This window comes from Vidua macroura, chromosome 13 (genome assembly GCF_024509145.1).
Source record: "Vidua macroura isolate BioBank_ID:100142 chromosome 13, ASM2450914v1, whole genome shotgun sequence".
Lineage (NCBI taxonomy): Eukaryota > Metazoa > Chordata > Aves > Passeriformes > Viduidae > Vidua > Vidua macroura.
This window is the reverse complement of record NC_071583.1, coordinates 18,968,458-18,996,455: the sequence shown is the minus strand read 5'-3', so window position 1 is coordinate 18,996,455 and position 27,998 is coordinate 18,968,458. Positions and strand designations below refer to the sequence as shown.

Genomic DNA, 27,998 nt, shown 5'->3' with positions numbered 1-27,998 from the left:
TTTTTTCTAACAGACAGAGTGTGTCTTGAGGGGGATGGGAATTAAAAAGAAAAATAATCAGAGCACTAATACTTGTATAACTGTTCAGAAATGAAATAAATCTGCTGTTGTAAAACATGTACACTTCTCTCTAAAGGTAACAAGCTGCTTTGGGCACACCTAAACCTCAGCATCAACAAAATACATTTTCATGAGCCTGGATTGGAATGGTTCAGGTCATGTTAATGAATTTTCAGTTCCTAGGCTTGATTTGGGCTGTGACAAAACACAGAATTGTTTAAGCAGCCCTGTCCTGCATGCCAATCCAGAGATGTTCTTTATTACTCTCTAATCAAACCTCGGGTTGCTTCCTCATGGAACATTTTTCTTTATAAAAACAGGGGACCCACAGGTTACACACATCCAGATTGCCACAGCGACCAAAGCTCTGAAGGTGAAAAGGATTTCTGAACTCTGCATTTATTCCACTGAATTCCACTTCCAACATCAGCCAGGAAATACAGGCACAGATCTGCTCTGAGCAGGATTTGCATTAATAAGGAATGCAGGGAAGGAGCTGTGCTTCCAAAACACACCGCTGGGATATTTTTCCTTGCTATTCTCAATTAAATCTGCGATGAAATAATTTCGTTTAAAATGCCTTTTATTGCGGCTTTGATTTGTAATTGGTTATTCCCTGTGACCAGCGATTGTTGGAGGCTCACAAGCAGAGCATTGAGAGGCTTCCTTTTCATGAATGAAGTTCTGTCCAGCCTGGAACAGGGACGGCAGCTCAGGAAAATGCCCAGAAGTGCAGGGGAAGATCGGGGGCTGCGAATGCAAACGGAGCTTAAAACAGGACAGCTCTGTTTACTCGCCCAAAATAAGACCGCAGGGCTGGCTTTTAAATCCAAACTGGACGCAAACTTACTCGGAGGAGATAAAACGCTCAGAAAATCAGCTTCAGATCCGCGTAAAAGCTGGTTTTGTGGAAGCTTTGGTGATTAACATTTCCACTCCCGAGCTTCTTTGGGACGATGTCACCAATAAATGAGCTTTGAAGCGCGGGAAGGCGGAGCCGGGGCTCGGCGCCGGGGCCATAAATAAGGGGGTCCCATGTCCGGGCGCCGCGGAGCCAGCGAGCAGCGGCAGCGCTCGGAGCGAGCAGCGCGGGCCGAGCATCCCCGAGCGTCCCCGAGCATCGCAGCGCGGCCGGGACCCCGCGGCTCCAGCAGCGCCTCTCCCCCGTGCGGAGCATGAGCCGAGCGGGCAGCGGGACCCCCGGGAGCCCCGGGAGCCGAGGGGCAGCGCTGGTGCTGGCGCTGGCGCTGGCGGCGCTGCCCGCGGCCGTGTCCGGCTGCAGCTGCGCGCCCGCGCACCCGCAGCAGCTGCTGTGCGATGCTGCGCTCGGTGAGTCCGCGGCCGCGGAGCCTCCGCGGGGCTCTTCTGCAGCGGGGCTGTGCGGAAAGGAGGGGTGGGAGTTGTTCTGCACTGCCCCTAACGCAGGGCAATGCACGCCGGGGATTGCTGTGCTTCCCGCGCTGCCAGAAGGGTTTGTGGTTATAAATTGCTGGCATTGCTGGCTCGGAGAGTGGCTTTTTATTTATTTAATTTTTATATCTATTTTATCTATATAATATCTATATCTATATCTATATCTATATCTATATCATCTATATCTATATCTATATCTATATCTATATATATCTAATCTATACCTATTTTATCTATATCATCTATATCTATATATATATCTATATCTTTTTATATATTTGTATATCTTTATATATATTTATATATACACTATTTCCATATTATATATCATATCTATAATTATATTTTTCTACTTATATGCATTATATATGAATGTATTTTTATCTTTTACATATTTTATATAATTTATGTATTATATTCTGTATATTTCATATCGATGGTATATAACAGATATTTTTATACTTTATACATGGTATATATTTTATATATGTTATATATTTATATATTTGTATATTAGGTCCTAACTTAGAAAATACCTGAGCTTTCAAATATCTACTGCTATATTTAGCAGTATCTGCTATATATATAAAATATTCTATCTGCTATATATAAATTATTCTATCTAAATATGCCTGCAATGTGTAAATTGGTCATATAGATATTTTTATAGCACTTCAGGGGAACAAAAAAACCAACCAACCAATTAACCAAAAAAAAAAAAAAAAAAAAAAAAAAAAAGCCAAAAAGCCAAAAACCCAAAGGACAACAAAATGTAAGTCCCCAGTGCTAACTTGGTGAAACTTTTGAGCTTTGTTCTGCTATTCTATACTTTCTTTAATTTATTCGTGGGGTTTTCTGTCATTTTCTGGAGCAGGAAACTGATGGGCCCTTTATTTTCTGCAGATAAACTGGCCACAGCAGCTCTGTGTGAATGTAACTCTCCAGTTTTGGGACAATTGTGCCTCATGACAGCCGGGCAGCACCACGGTTGTCAAACAACTCATAGAAAGAGCCTAAAGATCCCAAAATTAGGCTGCAGGGGGATGAGAAAATGTGACATTTTGAGAAAATGTGACATTTTGCAGCCTTTTGATTTCATTAGCTCAGGCTAAGGCTGGTTAGCTTCCATGGGGTGTGAACAGTAAATGTAGAACATGAGTTTCCAAAGTGCCACAGAATTAGCATCTCTATGGGGCAGGCAATACCTTCTGCATACTGATTCATTGCTTTTATGCCCTGACAGAAAATCTTTGTGGCCATGACAAACTCTGAGCTCTGTTTGTGGCCATCAGTTAAATTGGTTTTTAATCTGCCTGTGTTCAGCAATCTCTTTCGTGGAGGTACCTCCACCAGGCATTACATGCTTGGGGGTGTTTAAGGAGTGAAAGGAAATAAAAGTTGTGCTGCAACTAAATGTGTGTGCATTGAGCTGTGCATGGGAAAGTGACAGCTTTTCAACAGACTTAATGTAAAAATTTTCCAAAATTAACAATTTTACAGTACAGAGGAAACTCAAAATGTTCATTGTTGGCCACCTTAATGAACATTTTCATTCACAGAGAAGCCATTCTGATGATACAGATTAATATTTACTCATTTCTTAGGTGTATTTTACAAATAGGAACCATATCATGCTACTTTTTATTTAAATACTTACAATAGTTTTATGTTACAATGTTTGGACTTGATGCTCAAACTCTCACTCCTATAAGTATTCCTATCTAAGTAAACTTCCTCTTTTGGCTGAGGAATGTTTATGTCAAGGATCCCTTTGTTCACTATTTACACTTTTAAAATACCATTTCTGTATATCACAAAATGGGAGATGAAGGGAATTCTTCAGACCAATAAGTGCACACATATTTTGTGTATGCATTTGCATATACACACACACAAAACCTGCTCTGAGCCTTCGTGGCTGAATTCCTGGATACGCTTTGGCCACGACATTTTGCACAAGCGGAGCGAAACCCCTCGGCAGGAGCTGGAGCGGAGCTGTCCTGTGTGAGAGGAAGCTCCAGGGAGCAGCTTGGCAGAGCAGCTCCCCCAGGCCGGTGCCAGCAGCCTTTGTGCCCAGGAGAGGAGCTGTGCCCGGCAGGAAGGGGCACCCCGGGCTGCAGCCCTGGCCAGGCACTGCTCATCCCCTGGGAATTGGGGCTGTGCCTCCACAGCTGCCTGGGGACACACCTGTGGCATCGGGGACCTCAGGGCCACCCGGCTCCCAGCCGTGTGCTGACACTGTTCCAGTTCTTCAGGTATTAAATTCATTGATTCATTAAGTTCATCCTGCCTAGCCACAAACACAGCCAAGGACTCCCTCACAGGATTTCTTAGCACATCTTATTAAAATAAAGATGCCCTGACCCAAAACTCTGCAGTAAAACCAGAGATAAAGTCTCAAACTTGCTTATGGAGCTACCAGCCACCACAGGTCCTTCAGCCACTGTGTAAAGGCAATATTTTCAATTTCCTCCAGCATGACTATGGTGGAGGTGGAGGGATTGAATTGACGTTCCCTGAACCTTGTATTGAATGTGTGAAGCCACTCAGCAACAGCATTTTTGAGAGATCCAAGGAAAAACAAGCACAGAAATTAATTAAGTCTGGACAAGCACCTTTGCTTTGCCTTTTGTTAAGATGATTGTTGCTGTGACACTTTGTCCTTCACTGCCAGGACATTTTTGTGGCTCTAAATGTCCACAGGCAGCACAGAACCTGAGAGTGATTGGGGACGTCTGACAGAGCTGGAGTCAGGGAGAGCTCCTGGTCCTGCCCAAAATCAGGGATGAGTGGAGAGGCCTGCAGGGTTGAGGGTTGGGAAGGGCCGTGGGATTATCAGGGTAAATCAGGAATGCTGTGCCAGTCCTGCCATCTACCTGACCTTGCATTTGTTCATCTCCCCACAGAGCCTTCAGAGGATGTGATTTGTACAGGATCATTATTGCTGCCAGGAATGAAGGGGTGGGACTATTTTCAAGCTAAGAACGATTTATAGCTCAGATAAACATCAGTCTCAGAGGCTGTGAGATTTTAGAGGATCAAACATTCGGCCATAGCTCAAGAGCAGTCACAAGTTCTTTGTTACAGGGCAATACAGAACTTTCTAACCCAACAGAGAGTTGCCACAGAATTTATTTTGCTTTTCTAACCCATCACCTTCACTTACTTCTGCTGCACTGCAGGTACTTTTGTCCAATGGCTTCTGTCTCACTGGCACACAAATGCTTCTGTTCTAACTTCTAAACTCTCAGCTCACTCCATACAACCACACCCCACCTTATAAACCCTTCACCATCTTATCAGTGCAGTTTCTCACTTACTTAAGGCATATTCTTACTTACAACTACAGAAACACAAGTTTATGATTTTTCTGCTGAATGTCTGTGTCTTGTATTTTTACATCAGTCCAAGCTTCTTCCAAGGCTGCAGATCAAACCCTTCCGTGTCTGTGGGAGTTTCTGTTTTTCTGATTCCCACAGTGCAGATTGCAGAAATTGTCATGAGCTTCTCAGTAGTTTTAAATTTCACTCCAGAGTGAGGTAACTCCTTTGTAGGAGGTGTCTGGCACCAGGAGATGCACACCTTTTACACAAAACCAGAGATACATCCCTCCTGGGCTCTTCTAAATGGTGCTGAGGCCCTCCTAAAATGTGCTGAATTCCTTCAGCCCCCAGCAAACCTCTGCTTTCCCGGAGGCCTTTCCCTGGGAATGGAGGGGTTTAATTAAACAGATGTCCATGTTAATTATCAGTGCTGACCACAATGCCCAGGTTTTCTCCTCAGAAAAATGTGGGAGGAGGTGCTGGATAACAGATTCAGTAGTGAGGCCCTGGAGTGCCAAGGCAGCACATGAAAACTCTTTGGATAATTGCCTTTTTTTGCAGAGAAACATGGATGCAATTGAGTTTACCAGATAGTGCCAAGGTAACAGATTTCCCTTTTGCCACTGAGTTTGTCATCCTGGCCTCAATTCTGGACCAATGTGAGCTTCAAATCAGGCAATCTGGAGGCAAAAATGGACTATGGGCAGCACTGATTCCTTTCTGAAGTCTGGCACTTTAAATTCATGTTGATTTTTCCCCTTGGCTATTTTTTGGACAGTAGGAGAAATATGTAAATACTTCACATTTCTTAGCTGTGCAACACCAGTTCCCTTCAAAGTATTCTTTCTGATTTATTATTGTCTTTTCTTAAAAATATATATTGAAAATTATATTTTTACTGAACAGCAATGACTAACAGGTCTTGAATACATATATATGTAATATAGCTTCAGAAGACAGTTCTGCAGCTATGGAGAAGAGTGGCACATTTCAAAACAGGATGGAAACTTTACAGCTGGAGCTTGGCAGCATTTTCAGCCCATTAAAATCTCCCAAGATCACTGAGATCAAGCACTGTAAAGATGTGCCAAATGATTTATTAAATTTTAATCACATTTAAACAAATTCTCTTTAAATACGCCAGAATTAAGTTTTCTGAGTCAGCTCTTCTGGGAGATAATCACAATAATGCTATTTCTTCATTATTGAGTTTCAAATGAAAACCTTCATGGCTCAGTGTCCCACGATTTTGCCTCTCTGCCATGTAATATCCAGTTTTGTGCTGGAATGGATTAATTTGTACATTATTAAGTGGGAAGTGGTGGGAAAAATCAGCTTTAGGGAATGCATTAGAAACGGGGACGGTGCTTGTTCCAAGTGAGGAGAGGAAAGGTGAGCAGTGAAATTTGGTGTTTTATTGTTATTTTATTGTGTTATACACAATAAAACTGGGCAGGTCTGGTCACTGACCCAGCCTGCTGAGCCCTCCAGGGGGGTCTGACACAAATTCAGCAGTGGTTTTGGGGGCTCAGTGTCCATCCAAGCAGTGGATCTCTTGAACCTCCAGAACTGGAGATCCTTGCTTCTTTAAAAATGCCCTTTTGTGCCAAATTTGATTATACAGAGGACAGTGGTGTGACAAACCTTGGCTTTCTGGGAAGGTTTTTGTGGATCCTATTAAAAATCTGGGCTCTTGATGCTGGTGCTTGGGCAAGAGAGCTCCTGGCAGGATCCTGGGTCACGGGCACCCCCAGACCTGGGCTCAGGGAACCCTGCAATTCCTACAGCTTTTTGGGCTTCTCCACAGCAGGGAAAATTCATTTCTCTTCCTGTTCTGCTGAGCAGAGGCAGATCCCAGTGCTTTGCACCACCTCCTTCCCCTGAGTGCAAACCAGTGCCAGTAATGCACATTTCCAGAGCCAATAATGCACATTTCCAGTGCAAATAATCCACATTTCCAGTGCCAGCATTGCACATTTCCAGTGCCAGTAATGCACATTTCCAGAGGCAGTAATGCACATTTCCAGAGGCAGTAATGCACATTTCCAGAGCCACACTTCCACCAGGAAGGAATGTGCAGCTGCCATTCCTCAGGGCTCACACTCAGGAGTGGGAGCTGAAATTCTGCTCCAAGAATTGGGATTTGGATGGCAGAAATGCTGTAATGGGCTGGTGCTGTTCCAGTTCTGTCCCAAAGAACAGACTAAAAACCACCTGAGTGTGGTTCTTGCAAGGATTTCAGTGGGGAGGCAGCATTGGTGCCACTGGTGGAGAGTGCTGCCAGCTACATCTCCAGAAGCAATGAATCTTCTTAAAACAAGCTGAAATTACATTAATTTCAACGCTGATGTTGGTAGGTTTATGCAGAGGGGCTGAAAATGAGGCAAATCTCAGCCTTTTCCTCAGCAAGGGGCTGAGGATAAAAGAATTCCAGTCCTGTGTGTCCCACCTGTGCTCAGGAAACCAGTGCTGGCAGGTAGGAATCACTCACAAGCATTCTTACATCCACATTTTATATATTCCTATATCCACATTTTGTTACATGACAAATGTTAGGTTCATCAACAAAAATTATTGAGAAATTAACCCATCTTTCATCAATTTTGTGATGAAAATTATTTGACAGGGCACTATACAGTGCCCTGTCAAACCCAGTTAGAGAAAAGAAGACCAGGTTTCTTTACTTCTCTAAGTACAAAAGAAATAAAAATTATTTTTTCTTACTTTTAGGCATACTTTTGTACATACTAATAGCACTTTCAAATAAAATTTGTAAAAAATTGGACAGCATGAATTCTAAGAAGTTGTTTAGTTTAAAGGAGCTGCTGATGCATTTAGAGAGAATAAAAAATACCTGGCACCCTGCAAAGGCCCATCACTGGTAAAAATGCCCATGAATGGCAATTCAGGAATAATTGCAGTACACATAAAGTGCTTGGTATCACAGCCTGAGACTTCTAAATGCTTTAAAAAATGCAAAAATCCTACAAAACCTCTGGCTGCAGGAATGCTGTGGTGTCAATCCCTGATTACAATTCTTTGTCTTTGTACCTGAATATCCAGTGAAAAACCTCAATAATCCCATTCAATGAATTGCTGGAATGCTGCTGTGGGAATGGCACTGAGTCCTTCCTTTTGCAGCTAAATAGTGAGAATAAATTTCACTAAAATATTAGTGCAACAGCTTCCTAGGATGGAGCCTGAATTTCCTGCTTGGGAATAGGAAGGGTAAGACCTGAATAAGACCTACAAGTAACCCTACATCTACTTGAGGGTTTAGGATAGGAGCAAACACTTCGAGAACTTAAAAAAATCCATGGAAATCGAGTTTCCTAACTCACTCTTCAGTGCTGAATTGAAGACTTGAATCACACTGTCCATCCCATGCAACTCTGGGAAGTGGTTCCCAATATTCTGTGGATGAGTGCTCTTCAGAGCTCTGCCACTTCAGCCTGAAAATGGGGCTCGGTCTGGGAACACCCAGGCTGAGTTTCCTTCCCCTGCTCGCTGCAGTTTCATGGCACCGCTCCCAACTCTTCAAAGCCGTGGCTGTAAAACGAGGTGGCATCACAAAACTGAACAACAGGATGGGATTTTAAGGAGAGCACAACATTCCTGTCAGTTAGGACATAGCTGAAAAATGTAACATAATTTAGCTTTAGTGTAAAAAAAAACCCAGAGCTGGCTATTGGGTAGTAAAATGAAATTTCAGAAGAATTGTGCTGGTTGCCTGGCTTAGAAGTAACTCAGTCACACAAATTTGTTGCTGAGTGTGCTCTAAATTTGGGAGAAGAAAATGAAAACACTGAGTTACTTTTATTTAAAATCATTTGTTGTAACTCTGGGAAACTGAACCCCATCATTTCAAAAACAATATTCTACACACACTGAGGGCAGAAACAAAGCTCAAGCTTAGAAACAAAGATTAAATAATATAAAACAGAGGCCCTGAAAGGCTGCCAAACCCTTAATCCTATTAATGTGCCAACTTTAATCCCAAACTTTCTCATTAAAAGCTATCTCAGCAATGTGGGGTTCTGTCCACCCCGAGGAAGGGCCGTGTCCCCATGAATGGAAATCCACAATAACATCATGTACGTTTGGAGGCTTGGAGCATAAAGGGAGTGTTATTCTCCAGCTGAAATTAGGCAGATGTTGATTACCAGTCAAATGATGTGGTATCTGAGGCTTGTGAAGCAGAGAGAAATGTTTCTGGTAACACAAGGAGCAGCTGTGAAAATAAAGCTGACCTTGAACAACATTTGGAAATCAGTTTGGGTAGTTTTGAGGTGATATTTAAGTTAAAAGAATCCCACACTTCTGTTAAAAATACACTCGTCTTTTCTATTTGAAAGTTTATAAAAATGAGATTCTAAAACTTCACTCTCATAAATTGAATGTATTCTTCTAATTAAAAAAAAATACTAAACCCACATAATCTTCTGGTTTAACAAGGAAGCAAACCCAATCAACTCCTGCCTTCAACACGAGGAATTTTTGCATGCTGAGCCAAAAACACAGAGATACACAAAATCCTGACCTACCTGAGAGTCCTAATGAGCTTAAATATTGCCCTTCCACACCCTAAAAGCCTGAACTGGAAATGCAGTTTGGATGCAGACTAGAACAGGTCTGTTAATAAATTCTGTAGGGTTAATAAAATAACCCTATAGGGTTTATTATTAACCCTGATAGGGTTAATAAAACCCTACAGAGCTGCAAAGCATTTACACTGAGAAACAATGCAGTGCAAATGAATATCCTTATCACAAAATAATTAAAAAAATTCCTTGATATCTGCTTTATCAACTTGGAGAGTATTTATGGGGTTTTCAGTCTTCAAAAGTTTCTCAAAAGTGGAGTTTTAGTCCAAGTCATGAACTTCCCTGTAAGGCTTTGATTTCTCAGTTACAGATTGGATTATCTCACCACCCTTATCTTCTCTTGCAACTGGAAACATCACCAAGATTATTAAATGCTCTTCCATACATTGCTTTTCACAGAATAAAAGGAAAATCCTGCTACAGTTACAGTTACATTCTTCAATGAGCTCTGTGCTTACAGATCCAAAACACCTTTGTTCAAATAGTCCAGAAAGCTCCAGAACTTTTCTTTCTCCTGATTTCAGAAACTGTGCTTCAGCTGATTACTGTGCTAATGATTTAGTTATTTTACAGCTGGCTATAGGCATTTATTGATGGAATATCAGGAAACTAAAATACAAAGCAGGAACAATAAAACTGCTTTTATATCCCAACCAGCAGAAACATCTTCTGAACTAAAGATTCCTCAACTTTGGGTCTGGGAGTTGTGGAGCAAGGGTGACAATGTAGACTCACAGATAAGAAATCCATCCTGCAAACCCAGAGGAGAAGATTTTTCCACCCCCAGTCAGTTTTGGGGCAGCTTTGCTGCTGCTCATTCTGTTTCTATCTAGAACTGAACTCATCCCACAGCCCCAAACATCTGAGCTGAGTTACAGTTTGGAAATGAAGCTACTGTTTGCTGCTCTGTCCTGTTGAAAGATTAATTGATAGATGAGCCATTTGCTAAAAACGTTTGTTCTTTTCCAGCTGTTTAAAGATCATTCAAAGAGCATTCAACACTGACTTGTTCTCAAAAGAGAAATAAAAATGTAGGGTTTCCACTACTGAAAGAATCAGGATGAAGCAGCACCTCAGCAGATCCTGAAGCAAACATCTCTCTCTCTCCTGCAGTCTGAAACAGTTCCAAGCTGTGCAATAATTCTGAACTCAGCATTGCAAAAGAAGGGCTGCACTCTCCTGGATGTTGAAAGCATCAAAGGCTGTGAGGGACATCTGCACTCCAGGGCTGTCAGAGGCGCCATTGGAAAAATTTCCCAGATTTTTTTCTCCTGGCAGTGTGGTGTATCCATCTCATCCCCAGCCTGGCAGCGCCATCAGTAATTTGGCAGCACTCCTGTGGGAGTTAGGAGTCATTTTTGACCCCCACAAACATTGCTTGAACCATTCTGACACACCCCAGCCTTCACTCAATGCCCAGAAAACACTTCCAACCTACCCCAACACTGGGAATCTTCTGTACAAGAATTTAAAAAATGGATATTTTAAACTATTTGGCGGTGATGGTGGCTGGCACGTTTTGCTTTAAAAACCCCCAACAAAGCCAATTGGAGGTAAAACACTTGGACACCCATGGCAGAGGTGGTCTGGAACTGACTGGGAGTGTCCCAGGAAACTCAAAACAACCAGATTCTGAAAGGTCCTATTAAACAGCAATTGGTTTGTAAAAGTGAGAGTTGCCTGAGTTCAGCTCAGGCTGCTTATTGTAAATCAAGACAAGAATTCACATGCCACCGAGCTGCAAAGCAAACACCTGAAGCTGTAAGAATGAGGAGAGCTTCTGCAAACACAGAGTACAAACCATGCAATACAGACCACCTCAAAATATGTGAGATGGAGCTACAGCACCAGCACATCCTCCTTTTTTGGACTCAGACTAGAGAAAAATGAAGGCAATTTTAAGTGGGAAAAGGACAGAAAACTTTGGCATTTTCATGAGAGTGTAGTTGGCCAATCCTTCAGCATGAGCAGATAAACCCAGAATATTTGCGGTTCAGGGACTTGCTTTGGAAAGGTTTTAAATAGTTATTGACTGATTGACATAAAATAATGTGTTCAGGTTAAAGGCAATTTATTGAGCCATAAAATCACCCTGGTGGCACTGGCAGGGGTGGTTGCTCATGGCAGAAATGGTCCCTGCTCCCAGGGATGTATGGAATACATTCCCAGAGATTTCAAATGACTCACAGGGCACCACTGCCTCTCCTCTTGGAAGCCAACATGTGCAAATCAAATACTGAAACACCAAGAAAACAAAACCTTCATTCTCCCCAGAATTATCACTAAAATAATCTAAAAATATCTGATAAAAATATGTGTGCACACACTGATAAAAATATCAGTGCGCATGTAAAGGTACACATTGAGTGTTAAATTAATTCTTTTCAAACATTATTTTATGTCAATCAGTCCATAACTTTTGCCTCTTTTTGGTAGCATTAGAGATACCTGAGAGCCTCAGTCAGAGTTACAATCTGTGTTACCAAAGCTTCTTTCTTCCTCTCATGTATTCTGAGAAATTGCAATGTTTTCTGTACACATGAATATTTAATCAAGTTATTCTGCTCTCTTCATTGGTGAGAATCAAAGCTTTACCATAGCAAATATGGCAAGTAAAGCTCTGACACCACTGGACAGTCCAGCATGTTTAGTTAAAAAAAGGGCAGGGAAAGGGAGAGTGGCAATGCTGGACAGATGGGACAGTTGCTCTACACTTCGGAGGAGGATTTTACACCCTCTTCAACATTTTAGAGGCTTTGTAAGCAATATAAATCAGCAGCCAACAGACCATGCTTAATTTAGAATTCTCTCCAAGGTAGCTATTCTATCCTGTGCAGTGTTGCTTTAAGGGGGTTCATTAATTTTGGTCTTTTGTGACAAATTCTGTGCAGATTCCTCTTCTTTTTGGAGATTGATTACTCCTCTTTGCCTGCTGACTTTGTTCCCTCTCTGCAAGGAAAGTTAAGTGCCTCAGATGTCTAGTTCTAGTCTGAAGATTATTTTTTGTCATATCTGTGTACTCCTGAACCCAAAATGTTCCACCCTGTTCTTGGGCTCCTTGGCAGCTCTGATAGAATTTCTTGCCATTATTCTCCTCCAAGACACCAAGAGTGGAATATAATAGATTGGGTTCAGCTTCTGTGCCCTCCAGGCACAAAGGCCAGTGAAATACTGTGTTCACACCCTCTCTCCTGAGATTTTCTTGGACTCCTTGCATTACTTTACTATAACTTGACTTTAGGTGACTGCAGTAGACGAGTTCTGCTCACAAACTTTTAGTTATTTTGCTTTCTGGTTGCTCACATTTAAATTCTTGGCCATTTCCAGATGCCTGACTGCAAGTGGAGGCAAACCTGAGCTGCAGTGGTGTTTGCTGGCCAGGCTGCACACAGGCATTCCCCCTGGAGCAGCTCTCCCCATGAATTCCAGTCCCCTTCTGGGATTTCCAGCTTCTCACACTGAGCCCTCTGAACTCATTGCCCTCCCAAACTGAAGATGGGCACTGCTGAACATCTCATTATCACACTTGTCCCCAGCCTTCTCTTACAGAACACAAATTTAGCACTTGTGGTGACAGGGTGTTAATAAAACCCTTCTTTCTTAATCCCACAGCAACCCCCTGAAGGAAATCACCAATCCTCTGGTTGAGGAAATTTATTAATGGGAAATTCCTGGCTAAGCTTTGTTCTGACTGGAACAAAACCTGTGGCACCACCAACACTGCACATATGGATGTGCATCATTTTGAAGGCCCTTATGTCCAAATTAACTTCTCTCTACAAAAATCTGTCCTTTCACCAAAATGAGAGCACTTTCATACACAATATGCAGCTGTTTCTGCTTTAAGTGGTTTATTTCTAAGTGGTTTATTTCTAAGTGGTTTATCCCAGTTTTAATTGATTAGTTAATGCAGCAGTTCTGGAAGCTTCTGTTACATGTCTGCAAAATAAATTAGGATATATAAAATAGGAAACATAATATCATGTTATATATCATAATATCATATCATATACATATCATGTATATCACAGGATATACAAAATAGGAAACATAGGAAGTGATACAGCTACTTAAATGAGGAGTGCTTAAAAATGGACAGGCACATCTTTATCAGGTGGTGTCAAATTATCAGAATTTCCACAGGTGAGCTGAGAATGGATTTCTATTTTGCTGCAGCCAGCTAAGAAAGCAGAATAAAGGAAAAACATCAAACCTGAAGTTACTCCAGCCTGTCACCCAGGGACAGGGACAGCCATTGCCACCTGGCCTGCAGAGCCCAGAGCCAGTTCAGCTCTTTCCTGCTTTAGTCTAATATTATTCTCATAGTCTAAATTCCATTATTCTATTATTCTAAATTCTATTTTATTTTTCTAAATCACTGGACCTGAAAACTTGACCTTTATAGCTCCAAGCCCCTCATGTGGACTCTTCTGCACCTTCTTCAGACAAATTCTTTCAGTGTATAAACCCAAGACACCACAATGTCATGTTCCAACCATGTTTGAGTAGCCTGGGATCAGAACTGCTGCAAAAAAATGGAACAGAATTTTTGGGATTCCTTTGGATATGGAAAACGGTGTTGGTTCTCACAAAAGTGTTGCAATGAGGCAAAATTCTCTTTCATAACTTCTTTTGAGAAAAAAAACCAAGAGTCGACATATACACTTTTGAGGAAATAAAAGCCCTCTTCTCCCCTACCCCCACAAAAACATCACTTTTGGTCAAGAAGAGTTTTTGAACTGAGTTTGCAGTTGTCACAGTGGGATTTTCCTTTTAGCAAAATTCTGGGTGGCATCTTCTAGGAATTTGAGACATTCATGGAGCAAGTTTTAAGCTCCTGCACCCCAAAGAGTGAAACATTTCTGATAGATAGGTAATAGATAGATGATAGAAGTTTGAGTTAATCTTACAGCAGAAGAGTGAGCAGAAACAGCTGAATATTGTGTATGAAAGTGCCCCCATTTTGGTGAAAGGACAGATTTTTATAGGGAGAAGTTAATTTGGACATAAGGACCTTCAAAATGCTGCACATCCATATTCTGTGTCCATAGCTCTGCTACATTTCATACTGCACACTCTGACTATTCCAGAAAAACCCTTTTTGGATGCTTTTTATCTATATTTAGGATGCCATCCTCATTCCAGCCATGAAACAGCCACACACTCTCATTTAGCTCCCTCTCCTTTGCCTTTTATTCCTTGTCCCTCCAAGAGCAAGAACATCTAAGAGCAGCTTGAGTGAGGTGTCAGGCACTAAAGAGACAGGTGGAAAGGAGTGCTCAAAAATTACTCTTTGTATTTTAGGTAACTAAATGAAAGGGCTAAATTGAGCCTTTGAAATATAAGAGAAAAAAAAAAAAAGAGTCTTGATACTAACTTTTTAGTAGCTTACATCTTTTCCAGTCAATATAGTTTTTGAAGTCGCATTTCAAGGTTTTTGTAGCAAAGCTGACTTTAATTATAAACTTGTGAGATAGGAACTAAACTTTCCTGATTTCTGCAGAGGAAGGCTGCTTAGAAGAGGTGGAGATCACATTTCTATTCACAGAGCTCTGGTGGAGCCTGTCACAAACCTGAAGTGAACTGGAGGCACAACTGAAGCACAGATTCTTCCTCAATATGCCTATGTATATTTACCTATTTCTCCATTTATATATTTAAAACAAGAACACACAGAAGGATTTATATTTAACATATTTTCTTGCTATATGTCCAGCAAATTAAATTTCTTAATTTATTCTTAATTACCTTAATTTCTTGAATTTCTTATGTCCATCAGTATCTTAAATATCTTCCTAGATAATTATTTTTCACTATGCAGTTGCTGGTGCTGAACAGGTAGTGGAGGAAAAGACCTCATTTGTTCATCAGTTTTTTACCTTCTCCTTTACCTCCTGCTTCTTAGGATTATAAAGTTTATAGGGGGAGTAAACTCCAGCTCACTTTCCCTTTTGAAGGAGCAGTAAAATTGGTTATTTTAGCTGAGTAGAGTTGCCTGTCTTCTAACACTTGGACTGTGAAAAGTAGCTTGAGGATAAACTCACCACTTAAGTACAGTAATATTATATAAAATATTAAATACTGTAATACAGAATGTCTTATTTAATAATACCTTGTAACAATGAGAGTAATTCTTCACTCAACAGTTTTCCCTCAGTTATTGCCTTAGAAATAACTCAGCCTAAAAAGAACACTATTTTTAGGGAATATATTAATTTCAGTATATCAATATATTAATGATATAAAATATTTTTAATTATAATATATTTTATATTAATATAAGTATTAATATATTGTATTCTGTTAAAATATTACTATATTCTCCATGAATAGATTGATGTTCATTGATTTTAAGGATTTGGTTTATCCAGGTCCCATCCATATCTGTGCCTTGGAAGGGGCCCTGCAGTGACTGCTCAGTTCTTTGTGTCTTCTCTCCCTTCATATTTCATTGGAGTAAAATCAGCCTCATGGCAGGGAATTTCCTCAGAGTAAGGAAATGCACCTGTAATAAGAGTAGTTCCTCATGATCAGAAAAATCTCTAACACACAAAGTGATGTTTATTTAATTAGTATTAATTAGTGTAGCTAATTCCAGAAGGAAATCACCCAGGTTTGGGAAGGATGCTCTTTCTACCCTTACTGCATGTAAACCTTTCTGTATTGTACAAACCCTGACACGCTTCTCCTGGCTGAATAAACACAAACATATCAAATGATAAACTATGCTGTGTTTTACCCAGTTCAAATGATCTCCTACTGATTTACAAATGGTTGGGAGAGGTTCATTATTATTCAGGAGAGAAGGAGTAAATATATTCTTAACACATTTCAGGAAAGTGCCCAATGGCTGGGAATTGTCCTATACCTCAAATTCATTTCCGTCCAGTTCAGTCACCTGAGACAACCTCCAGCTGCAAAGTGAGGATGGAAAATGACATTTTATCAAAGTTGAGTCCACAGAGAAGCTACATCCTCCTACTGAAATATTCAAGTCTGTAGTTCTAGTGCAGAACGAATCCGAGGCACTCGGAATTACTGGCACTGAAACGTGAAATCCGTGCCTATGTATTCCATAGATGCAAATTCCTCATAAGGAAGCAATAACAGCTAAAATGACATTATTACTGAACAACCAGAGGCTGTTCTCACTCACACAGAGAGGCCAAGCCAGCCCTGGAATGCTCAAAACCATGTCCTGAAAAGAAGTGCAGAGTCGGAGGAATCCTGAGCCCCCTGAGCCACCAGAGAGGAGAGGGAGATGCCCAGGAATGCTCCAGCAGGAAGTGCTTGTGGTTAAAAACAGGAGCAACCACATGAATCAGAGGTTTGAGGAGACAGCCAGACGACACTGATGGCAAAAAAATATTAATGCACAGAGAATAAAAATAAAAAGGAACCCAAGAAGAATTAAAAGGCGCCAAAAGATCTCCGTGCCTTTGGTTTCAGGAGAATAGAAGGGTAGAACCCAAATAGCTCAAAGTTTAGACAATTAAGCTTTCTTACTGTTAAAAAAAAAAAAAATCTCAATTTGTCCTCCTTTGCCATCTGGAAGTTTTCTCTTAAACAAACAAATGAAACACACACAACACAAAAATACTTCTCATTCTCATCTACACACCCACTAAAAGATCACTGCATGACAAACCCCAGGACATTTCACTTTCAGCCTTGCACAACTCCATGGAGACCCCTGGAGCTATCAGGGATTATCTATAACCTTCCCCTCATGTGCTAGCAAGTAGAATTTCATAAAAAATATGGAAATGCACAACGTTTCAACATTGAACATGTGGGGAAAGCAGTTTTAATTATCCCACACTGAGTAGGCAGGAAAAGATTTCCTGCACATAAAGCATGTTATGGTACTGGGAAAATAATGTTGTTTTCTCAGCCCTTTCCTTCAGAATTGAACAGATTCTTTTATGAGAAATCCTATTTTATTTTTCATGGAGTAATGATGCAGAGGAGAGCATCTTGAAACAAAGCAACACCATCCTAATTTGTTGGGTAAAGCACACCCAACCCACACCACTTTTCCCCTGGAAGGAGATCAGAGCACTGCAGACACACAGTTAATTTGTGGGGTTGCTCACATCTGCAAATGATTAAAGAGATGCTGCCACTTTCCATGTGAGATGAGGAATTTGCTGCTTGCACTTAAAAGAACTCTTTCCTCCCAACAAGTCCAAAAGGCTCCTCGAGAAGGGTTTAATGGCTCAGGAGGAGGGAGAATCCTGCTGGAGCTTGGAAGCTGCAGCCATCTGCAGCTTTAATAATAATTAACATGTTGGTTTTGACAATAATTTAACATGTTGATTATTCCATCCAGTTTGCTCAGCTAATTAGTGAGGAAATGGGAATTGTCCAGGGTTAGGTGGGACTGACCTGCACCTGGCTGCGTTTCAGGCTGGGTTTTCTATTCCTTTTCTTTAACCATAATGTTAAATATGATAAAAATGAGGCCATTCTAGTAAAGAAATGGGAGTTTTGAGGGGAGAACACGTGATTTTGATGCCACAAAACTTTGCTCTGCTCTGGCTTTGCCAGTGTCTCTCCCCAGGCACAGGCTGCTCTAACCCAGGAGCTGCAGCAGTGGCCATCCAGAACGGAGCAAAAATGGGGCTCTCACTAATTCTGGGGGATAAAATCCCCAGAGGATTTCTGGCCATGCTCCATATTCTTAGAATCACTTTAGAACCACAATAAAACAATGAATATTACTTTGTCTCTGCTTTTTTATTGTCTTTAGCTTTGCCTGTAAAGGGAAACATATGCAATTTTAAGTGGTTTTAATTATTATTATACATCTAATCCAGAAAATAAGAAATTGAACAGAATAGAAATTGCTTTTGTTCTTCTGATGGTGCTTCCTGATCAAATAACTAAATTGAAAAGCAAAGAGGAAATGGGTATGTTCTGTTAGTTGTGCCAAACAAAATTCTGCTCAGCTGAAATCCAGGCTGTGTTCTGATACATTTATCTTGGTGGCATCAAGCAACCCAGTCTAATTTTAATTTTTCCAAAGATTCCTGGTGTATTTTAAACATCACACACAAGAGAGATGCCTCAAACAAGGAGAGGGGGGAAGAATCCATTTCTTGATTCATAAAATCTCCTACTCTCCTTGATTAAAGAACAGGAAATAAGTAATTCCAAACAGGGAGTAATTGATTTCTACAGGTTAACACAACTAACGGCGTGCTCTATTAAACTCCAGAGAAGTGGATATAAGATTATTATTCTAATTTCATGCATGAAATCAATGCTTTCATCTTGCCTGGCACAGGCTTTCAGGGGCTTACTTCAGGTCTATTTATTTGATGAACAATTCTGTAATCAACAGACGTGTCCCTTTCCTCTGCTCACTGATTTAATGATGGGTATTTTGTCAAATTTTATGGGATTAAAGTCTTCCAGAGATTTTGATGGACATTTTTTGTCAAAACTGAGTGGTAACATCAATCAGGTTTCCAGTTTCTTGGGAATTCAGATTTACATCACAGACAGCCCACTTACTTTTGTTTTCAGGAGCTCAGCTGGTGTTCTTATGGTAAAATCTTTAAAATCTACCTGTACCTGAAGTGTCAAAACAATACCAAAATCTGTCATTATAATTTTCATTTTTTGCTTGTAAAATTGGGCATCTGCTCATGTACATTTCAATTTCTCTCTCTCTCTCTCTCTTGCAGTTATACGAGCAAAAATAACCAGTGAAAAGGTGGTTCCTGCCAGTGATGATCCCCTTGATACCCACAAAATGATCCGGTATGAAATCAAACAAATAAAGGTACATGGAATCACTCAGCTTTTTTTGAAGTTCATTGCTGATAACCTCTGCATATTTCAGCCCAAAATAATTTACCCCAAAACGCTGGGAAAGCTGGAAAAGGCTCCAGCTGCCCCCACAGTCAGACCCACATGAATAAATCACAGGAGGCATTAAAAAAGGGAAAGAAAAAAAGGAAAATTTTAATTAATCCTCAAATGTTAAGGATATAATCAAATGTTTCCTTACAGAAATAAGCACATCAATGCCAGAGAATTCCCTTTCCTGCCACTGGCACTTCAGTGTTCTGCTGCTACTCTGCAGCACTTCAGGAACTTGAGAGATATTCAGGAGGTTTTTGCTAAATAATGATATTCAGGAGGTTTTTGCTAAATAATTTTGATGATATTTTGATGAAGAACTTTGCTAAATAATGATATTCAGAAGGGTTTTTTTTATATTCACGAGTTTTTTGCCAAATAATGATATTTTGATGAAGAATTTTGCTAAATAATGATATTCAGGGGATTTTTTTTTTAATATTCAGGAGGTTTTTGCTAAATCATGATATTTTGATGAAGAATTTTGCTAAATAATGATATTCAGAAGGGTTTTTTTTATATTCACGAGTTTTTTGCCAAATAATGATGTTTTGATGAAGAATTTTGCTAAATAATGATATTCAGGGGATTTTTTTTTAATATTCATGAGGTTTTTTCTAAATCGTGATATTTTGATGAAGAATTTTGCTAAATAATGATATTCAGGAGGGTTTTTTTGATCTATTCAGGAGGTTTTTGCTAAATAATGATATTTTGATGAAGAATTTTGCTAAATAATGATATTCAGGGGATTTTTTTTTTAATATTCAGGAGGTTTTTGCTAAATCATGATATTTTGATGAAGAATTTTGCTAAATAATGATATTCAGAAGGGTTTTTTTGATATTCACGAGTTTTTTGCCAAATAATGATATTTTGATGAAGAATTTTGCTAAATAATGATATTCAGGGGATTTTTTTTTTTTTAATATTCAGGAGGTTTTTGCTAAATCATGATATTTTGATGAAGAATTTTGCTAAATAATGATATTCAGGGGATTTTTTTTTAATATTCATGAGGTTTTTGCTAAATCATGATATTTTGATGAAGAATTTTGCTAAATAATGATATTCAGGGGATTTTTTTTTAATATTCATGAGGTTTTTGCTAAATCATGATATTTTGATGAAGAATTTTGCTAAATAATGATATTCAGGAGGGTTTTTTTGATATATTCAGGAGGTTTTTGCTAAATAATGATATTTTGATGAAGAATTTTGCTAAATAATGATATTCAGGAGGGGTTTTTTGATATATTCAGGAGGTTTTTGCTAAATCATGATATTTTGATGAAGAATTTTGCTAAATAATGATATTCAGGGGATTTTTTTTTAATATTCATGAGGTTTTTGCTAAATCATGATATTTTGATGAAGAATTTTGCTAAATAATGATATTCAGGAGGGTTTTTTTTGATCTATTCAGGAGGTTTTTGCTAAATCATGATATTTTGATGAAGAATTTTGCTAAATAATGATATTCAGGAGGGTTTTTTTGATCTATTCAGGAGGTTTTTGCTAAATAATGATATTTTGATGAAGAATTTTGTTATTTGTGATTTTGAAGGCTGAGGGAGCAAGCCCCCTGTTCATTGTGAACAGGGATGTTTGCAGGGCCAGGAGTGCTTCCCTCATATTCACACAAACAAAAATCCATCTCTGTGAATGCTGCTGGGGAAGCAAACACCCAAAGCCACAGCTCCAGGATCTCACAGGGTTTCCCCACTCTTTGTTCAGCTCCAATAAGGAGATATATTCATTATTACAGTTTGAAAAGACATGTCTTGAGCCCTTTGAAGTCACCATCAAACTCTCACTGCTGTTAAAATCATCATTAAAATGATCATTTCCTTTTTTCTGGAACACACAAGAAGCAGGTAATCTCTCGAAATTAAAATGTGTGAGTGTGCACAGGTGAGGCGGGCTGGTTTTCAAGGTAGTTTCATCTCTCATTTTTCACTGAATATTATTTTATAATTTTTGCACTTTTCCATTTACTGGGACCACTTAAGAAGGTTGTTAGGCATGGCTACATGACTACAAAAAAAACAAAAACCCAAAACAAACAAACAAAAAAAAAATTCAATCATTCAAGTAGTATCCACTGATAGAATCCCCTCACAGGAGTTTGAGTAGGAAGAATCTTTGGTGAACAAGAATATCCCAAAGTATTCACAGGGATGGTTATCACACGTGACTTCTGGAAAGGTTTTATAGCAATTTCAACCAACCAGTCTCTACCTTGCTAAAACAAACCCCAAAGCTGTCACCATCTGCCACTTTCCATCTTCTTAAATATTAAGGATCTATTCAAATGTTTCCTTACAGAAATAAGCACACCAATGCCAGAGAATTCCCTTTCCTCCCACTGGCATTTCAATGTTCTGCTGCTACTCTGCAGCACTTCAGGAGCTTGAGAGAAATGCAAACCATCTTCTACCTCAGCACAAACAAGAAGAATGAGAAATCTAACCTGAGTGATTATTTTCAGCCTATAATCCCATTCTTCAGCACCCTGAAATCTCTGAAATATTTGTGTATTGAAGCTGCTTTGGAGTTTCTCCCTAATTTTCAGCACTGGAGGCCTGTTCACAACTCAGGCAGCAGGAAGTTTATTTAATTCCAAGTCAGCCAGGTCTGGACAAAGCAGAGATGTGTTTTTTACTAAAGATGCTCTACATCATCACACACAGGCTTAGACCAACCACAGAAGGGTTGTGGTAACCCCCACCCCTCGAATCCTTCCTCCTGACCAGAGAGGATCCAGGACCAAACCTCCCCCTGCCCCAGGACCCAGCTCCCTGCTCCAGGGAGGGAGAGATTTTGGGAAGGGAAGGATTCTGGTTGGAAAACAGGAGCTCTGTGACCTGCCCACCCTCTGTGCACCCAGGGTGGCACCAAAATAAACCCAGCAAGGCAACTGTGCCTGATAAACCCCACAGGAGTGACAGGGAGGGGTAACCTGTGACATCCAAAGCCTGTGACTGAGCTGGACATGAAAGCTGCTGCACAGTTCCTCAGTGTGCCGAGCAGCTGAGCTCACAGCTACAGCTTGAGCACAGCATGTCTCACCTCAGGTGACAGCATTTGGAAGAATTTAACTCCACAGTGCGTGTGAAAGGTGAGGATATCCTCTGCTCAGCACTCCAATCTTCCCTCAGGTGCTGCTGCTGCTTTCTCCTGGTGCCTCAGGGTCCCCCAGTGGCCCTGCCCACAGGGCAGTCTCTGCGGGACCCAGGGCAGGAGCACGGCCAGCCTGGGGGACTGGCTGACAATCTGCTTGATGGAGCACAGCAAGGAGCAACAGACCTCCAAGCATCGTTTTGGAAAACATCCTGGGGTGCTTTTGTAAAATGCATCAAGAATTAGCGCCAAAAATTCACAAAAATTATTCACAAAAACTATTCACAAAAACTATTCACAAAAATTATGCACAAAAACTATTCACAAAAACTATTCACAAAAACTATTCACAAAAATTATTCACAAAAACTATTCACAAAAACTACTCACAAAAACTATTCACAAAAATTATTCACAAAAATTATTCACAAAAATTAACTCGCCTCAGTGTGAGTTTTGGGGAGGGCTTTTAGACCACTCAGATACTCACCCTTTCCTCATCAATTCTCCCCTCTTGGAAAGGGAGCACAGAGCCCTTGGAGGTTATATTTGACTGTAACATTCAGCACAATGCTGCTATTTCTCTGCTCTATTGCTCTCAGGGTTGTTGAGCTGTTCCATTAATGTGATGGCTTAAATTCTGTTTCTTTAATTTTAAATCCAGTGCATTAGGCTTAGCATTAAAATGTTGTTATTCTAGAAGGAAATATTCGATATAATTTTGATATTCATTTTCAGAAAAAAACCCCACAATAACAGTGGGGCTATTCATTTTATAGCAATGTCCAGAAACCAAAAATGTTTTCTATTACTGTCCTTTTCTTGCAATATTTAGAGCATTATATTAAAGAGAGACGATAATACGTGATTTATATGCAATTGAATATTTCCTTACAATATTTTTGTAACTGACTTGGTCATCACACTCATTCTAAAATCCTCAAGCAAAGCCCTGTGCTGTGCTGGTTCCACCCCTCAGGAGGACAGGGACAGAGTCCATACAGACTTTAGTAGCAGGTTCTCATCTCTCTATGCCCCAAATCCTCACCCTGTTTTCCTGTTCCAATAAAGTCCCACCAGGAGCTCAGGTGAGCATGGACCACGCATCAATGCAGAACCAAAAATCCAACCACCAAAATTAAACCAAATCCAACCACCTTATCCCTCTGCAGAGAAATATCCATGCTTTTAGAGAAGGGAGAATATGATTGAGAAGATTAAATATGATTTACTGAGTTAAACACAAGATTATAACCTTTAGAAATGCTGTAACAATTATATAGGTCAAAACCAGAGAGAAGTCAGTAATTAAAAAAAAAAAAAAAACCCAACCAAGCAACCAAAAAACCTGCAACAAAACATTAAACCCGTTTAAATATTAACTAAATCTCCATTATGAATTACTATGGATATTCAGGGGTTTTATAGCTAAATCAAGGTGTGCTGTCTGCACAAAGCCTCCAAAGTTGAGGCCAAAGCTGAGATATCCATGGAAAATCTGTTCCCTACAACGCCCTGAGGGTTTCTGAAGGTGGAGGGAGCTTGAGGCAAAGTTCTCCTGCAGAGCTCACGTGGTGGCCCTGTACAGACACATTTCCCTCTTCATTTCGGAGCTTTCTGTGATTCCCACTGCTGCTTTGGACAGGGTGCCACTTTATTTTGTGTTTTGGTCTGGCGGGGCCTGTTTGTTTTTTTCTCCAAAGCATTTCAAATCCCAGCTAATATTTTTGGATCGGCCGCGCGGTGACAACAACGTTGGCTTTTTTCCCCCCCTCCATAAAGAAAGCTTCAGAAAAACCAACATATTACAGAGTATTTTCTAGTGGCCCGTGCTATTTAAATCCCCTGGGAGGGCTTGAGGAACACAAACACATTTTCCAGGGACACCAGCTGCAACTGGGAGAGCTGTGAGCCCCTGCCATTGTCCCCAGCTGTCAACACGTGGCATGATGTCACCGGGTTGGTGGTGGCACATGAGGTGATGACAGGCACTCAGCAGCACCTTCTGCTCCCTCCCTCTGGGCCTGGACACAGCTCAGCTTGTTTTCATCTTTTAATGGCTCATTTTTGATTTCTTTTTGGGGTTGAAACTGCTGGTTAAGGGGCAGCCAGCCTGAAAAGGGCTCTGATCCCAAATCTCTCCACTTTGGGGCTCCCAGGGTGGAAATCCTAAGGGCTGGGTGACGTTTTCCAAGATTTGAGAAGGTCCCACTGGTGAGAATTTGGGATATGGAGAACCACTCTGCTTTGGTGACCAAAGATGAAATCAGTGCCCAGGAAATGCTCAGTTCCTCAGCAAGTTTGGTGTCCCAGGAGATCCCAACAACTCCAGTGACCAAGAGAACATTCCCCATAGGAAAACACTGAGAAATATTTGCATTTTGGTCGGGATGAATGCTGTCTCTGCATTGAATAAAATACGCCACTAGAATATAAACTGAAGAGAAAGTTTTAACAATCCATGAAATACGCTGAAAAAGCACATTTTAAAAGCTATAATTTAAAAAATCAAGACCTACTTAATTCCCTCCTAAAACTCTTGGATGGATTTCATTAAGTGTAGAGAAAAAGTCCAGTTCTTGGTGTTTTCTCACATTAATTCAGACTTTGGAGCCTTCTTTAAAGAGACTCACCCTGTATCTCTTCCAGCTCTTTTTTGCGACTGTTTTTTCATGCTTGTTTTTCCACTACTGACTCTGTTTCTGATCATTTTCAGATGTTTAAAGGATTTGAAAAGCTCAAGGATGTCCAGTATGTCTACACCCCTTTTGATTCATCACTCTGTGGAGTGAAACTAGAAGCCAACAACAAAAAGCAGTACCTTCTAACAGGTAAAATGGAGCAAAACTAATGTTCCTGGAGATTCAGAAGTAGCTGCTCTGCAGTGAATTTGCTAAAATATGCTAAAAATAATGCATTTATGTACTAAATACAAACACAACAGGATGCAAAAGTTGTGTTCAGCTGTAGTTATAGTGTGATCTTACATGCTGTCCACCCTTCCTGCAGCACTCTTAGAGCAGCTCCAAAGGAACTGAAGGTCAATAATGATATAATCAGTAAACAGAAGGGATTTTGATCCAGTATTTGCCACTATTATTTGATTAAAACCAACAGTACTGATTTTCCCAGGAAGACAAAGGTGCATAATGGGAAAACACCTGTGTGTCTGCAGGTCTGGGGTTCCAAGTAACTACAGATTTTTCTAGACCCTCCTAAAATCCAGTCTAACTGCATTTGCATCCACCCCTTGCTGGCAGGTTATCAACATCTTTAGGAAAACATCCTTCTTCAATCCTTTACATCCTTACAGCATGCAATTAGGAGAATATTCTCTCTGTTATAATTAAATTCATTTTAAAAATGTTTTAAGTATGACTAATTTGGTGCAATTAGTTACAAGCTCAAGGTATTCTTACACTTATAATATTTAGAAAGCACTTTTATTGCTTTGATCTTTTTTGTGTTTTCCATGCTGCAGGCCAAATTTTAAGTGATGGCAAAGTGCTGATCCACTTGTGCAACTACATTGAGCCCTGGGATGATTTATCCTTGTCTCAGAAAAAGAGCCTGAACCAGAGGTACCAGATGGGCTGTGGCTGCAAGGTGAGTGCAGAGCAGATCAATGTAAATAAACACCATTAATTCACATTTTTGAGAATAAACCCCAGTTCAGAGGAAGCTGCCAGGTGAGTGCAGAGCAGATAAATGCAAATAAACACAGTTTACTTGCATTTATGAGAATAAACCCCAGTTCAGAAGAAGCTGCAAGTCAGAAAGTAATTTCAGAGCAGATAAATGTAAATGAATCATGGTTAATCACATTTTTGAGAATAAACCCCCGTTTAGAGGAAGCTGCAAGGTGAGTGCAGAGCAGATAAATGTAAATAAACACAATTTATTTGTATTTTTGATAATAAACACCAGTTCAGAGGAAGCTGCAGGGTGTGTGCAGAGCAGAACAATGCCTGTTGTCTTGCACACCATTTACTCGTATTTTTGAGAATAAACTCCATTCAGAGGAAGCTGCGAGTGCAGAGCAGATAACTGTAAATAAACACCATTTATTTACATTTTTGACAATAAACCCCGGTTCAGAGGAAGCTGCCAGGTGAGTGCAGAGCAGATAAATGTAAACAAACACCATTAATTCACATTTTTGAGAATAAACCCCAGTTCAGAGGAAGCTGTAAGGTGAGTGCAGAGCAGATAAATGTAAATAAACACCATTTATTCACATTTTTGAAAATAAACCCCAGTTCAAGGGAAGCTGCCAGGTGAGTGCAGAGCAGATAAATGTAAATAAAAACCGTTTATTTACATTTTTGAGAATAAACCCCAGTTCAGAGGAGGCTTCAGGTGAGTGCAGAGCAGATCAATGTAAATAAACACCGTTTATTCACATTTTTGAGAATAAACCCCAGTTCAGAGGAGGCTTCAGGTGAGTGCAGAGCAGATCAATGTAAATAAACACCATTTATTCACATTTTTGAGAATAAACCCCAGTTCAGAGGAGGCTTCAGGTGAGTGCAGAGCAGATCAATGTAAATAAACACCGTTTATTCACATTTTTGAGAATAAACCCCAGTTCAAGGGAAGCTGCCAGGTGAGTGCAGAGCAGATCAGTGTAAATAAACACCGTTTATTCACATTTTTGCCAATAAGCCCCAGTTCAGAGGCAGCTGCAGGTGAGCGCAGGGCAGGTCGATGTAAAGGAACCACGTTTGAGCACACTTTTGAGGATAACCGCAGCTCAAGGGAAGCTGCCGGGCGGGCGCAGAGCAGATCGATGCACATGAATCCCGTTTGAGCACACTTTTGAGGATGGCCCGGTCAGTCCCAGGGTGGCTGAAGGAGCTCTCTCCCCAGATCACCACGTGCTACATGGTGCCCTGCTCCATCACGGCGCCCAACGAGTGCCTGTGGACGGACTGGCTGATCGAGCGGCGGCTCTACGGGCACCAGGCGCGGCACTACGCCTGCATCAAGAGGAGCGACGGCACCTGCAGCTGGTACCGGGGGGGCCCTCCCCCCGAGAAGGAGTTCACCGACATCAGCGAGCCCTGAGCGCCCGCCCGTCCCAGAAGCAGCGCCCTGGGAGGCTCCATCCACCCGCCCGCCCCGCAGCCGCCGCTCCGAGCTGCCCGCGTACCTCGCTCACAGCCGGCGCCGGCTGTCCCCAAAGGCTCTGCGCGGCTGGCACGAGGGACAGCCCTCCTGGAGGCACCCGCTCTGCTCTGTTATGCTTTGCACAGAGGGCTGGCGACGTCCTCCGAGGCACAACAAATTCCCTTTTTGCCAATATGAATGTACAAGAACAAATTTTTGCCAGAATTTTGCCCCCCTGTCTTGATAACCTGCAGATTAAGAGCTCCCCGTGTTTTATTCCAAATCTTTCCGATGAACTACGGAATGTTTTATAGAACTGTATTTTTTTTTTTTTTTTTTCTGTATGAAAGTCTTGGATACGAAAGAATTATTGTACAGTGTATATGTAAAGTATTATAACAATGTGCTATTAAAAAAAAAAAAAAAGATTCACAAATATTTCCTTATCTGTTGAAACGAGTTGAACACTTCTGTGATTAAAACAATCTGTGCTCCA

At 40.6% G+C, this 27,998-nt stretch overlaps 2 protein-coding genes across 2 annotated transcripts in view; one reads left to right on the top strand and one right to left on the bottom strand.

The window, feature by feature from the left end:
• Nucleotides 1-27,998, bottom strand: part of SYN2 (synapsin II) — a 166,704-nt gene that overhangs the window by 49,498 nt on the left and 89,208 nt on the right. The window lies entirely within an intron of this gene.
• TIMP4 (TIMP metallopeptidase inhibitor 4) lies at nt 823-27,998 on the top strand. The gene is given in 6 exon segments (XM_053989352.1): nt 823-1,219; nt 1,222-1,389; nt 19,093-19,190; nt 25,110-25,224; nt 25,875-25,999; nt 27,263-27,998. Coding segments are annotated over 6 exon segments (828 nt in total). The 5' UTR covers nt 823-1,095; the 3' UTR covers nt 27,461-27,998.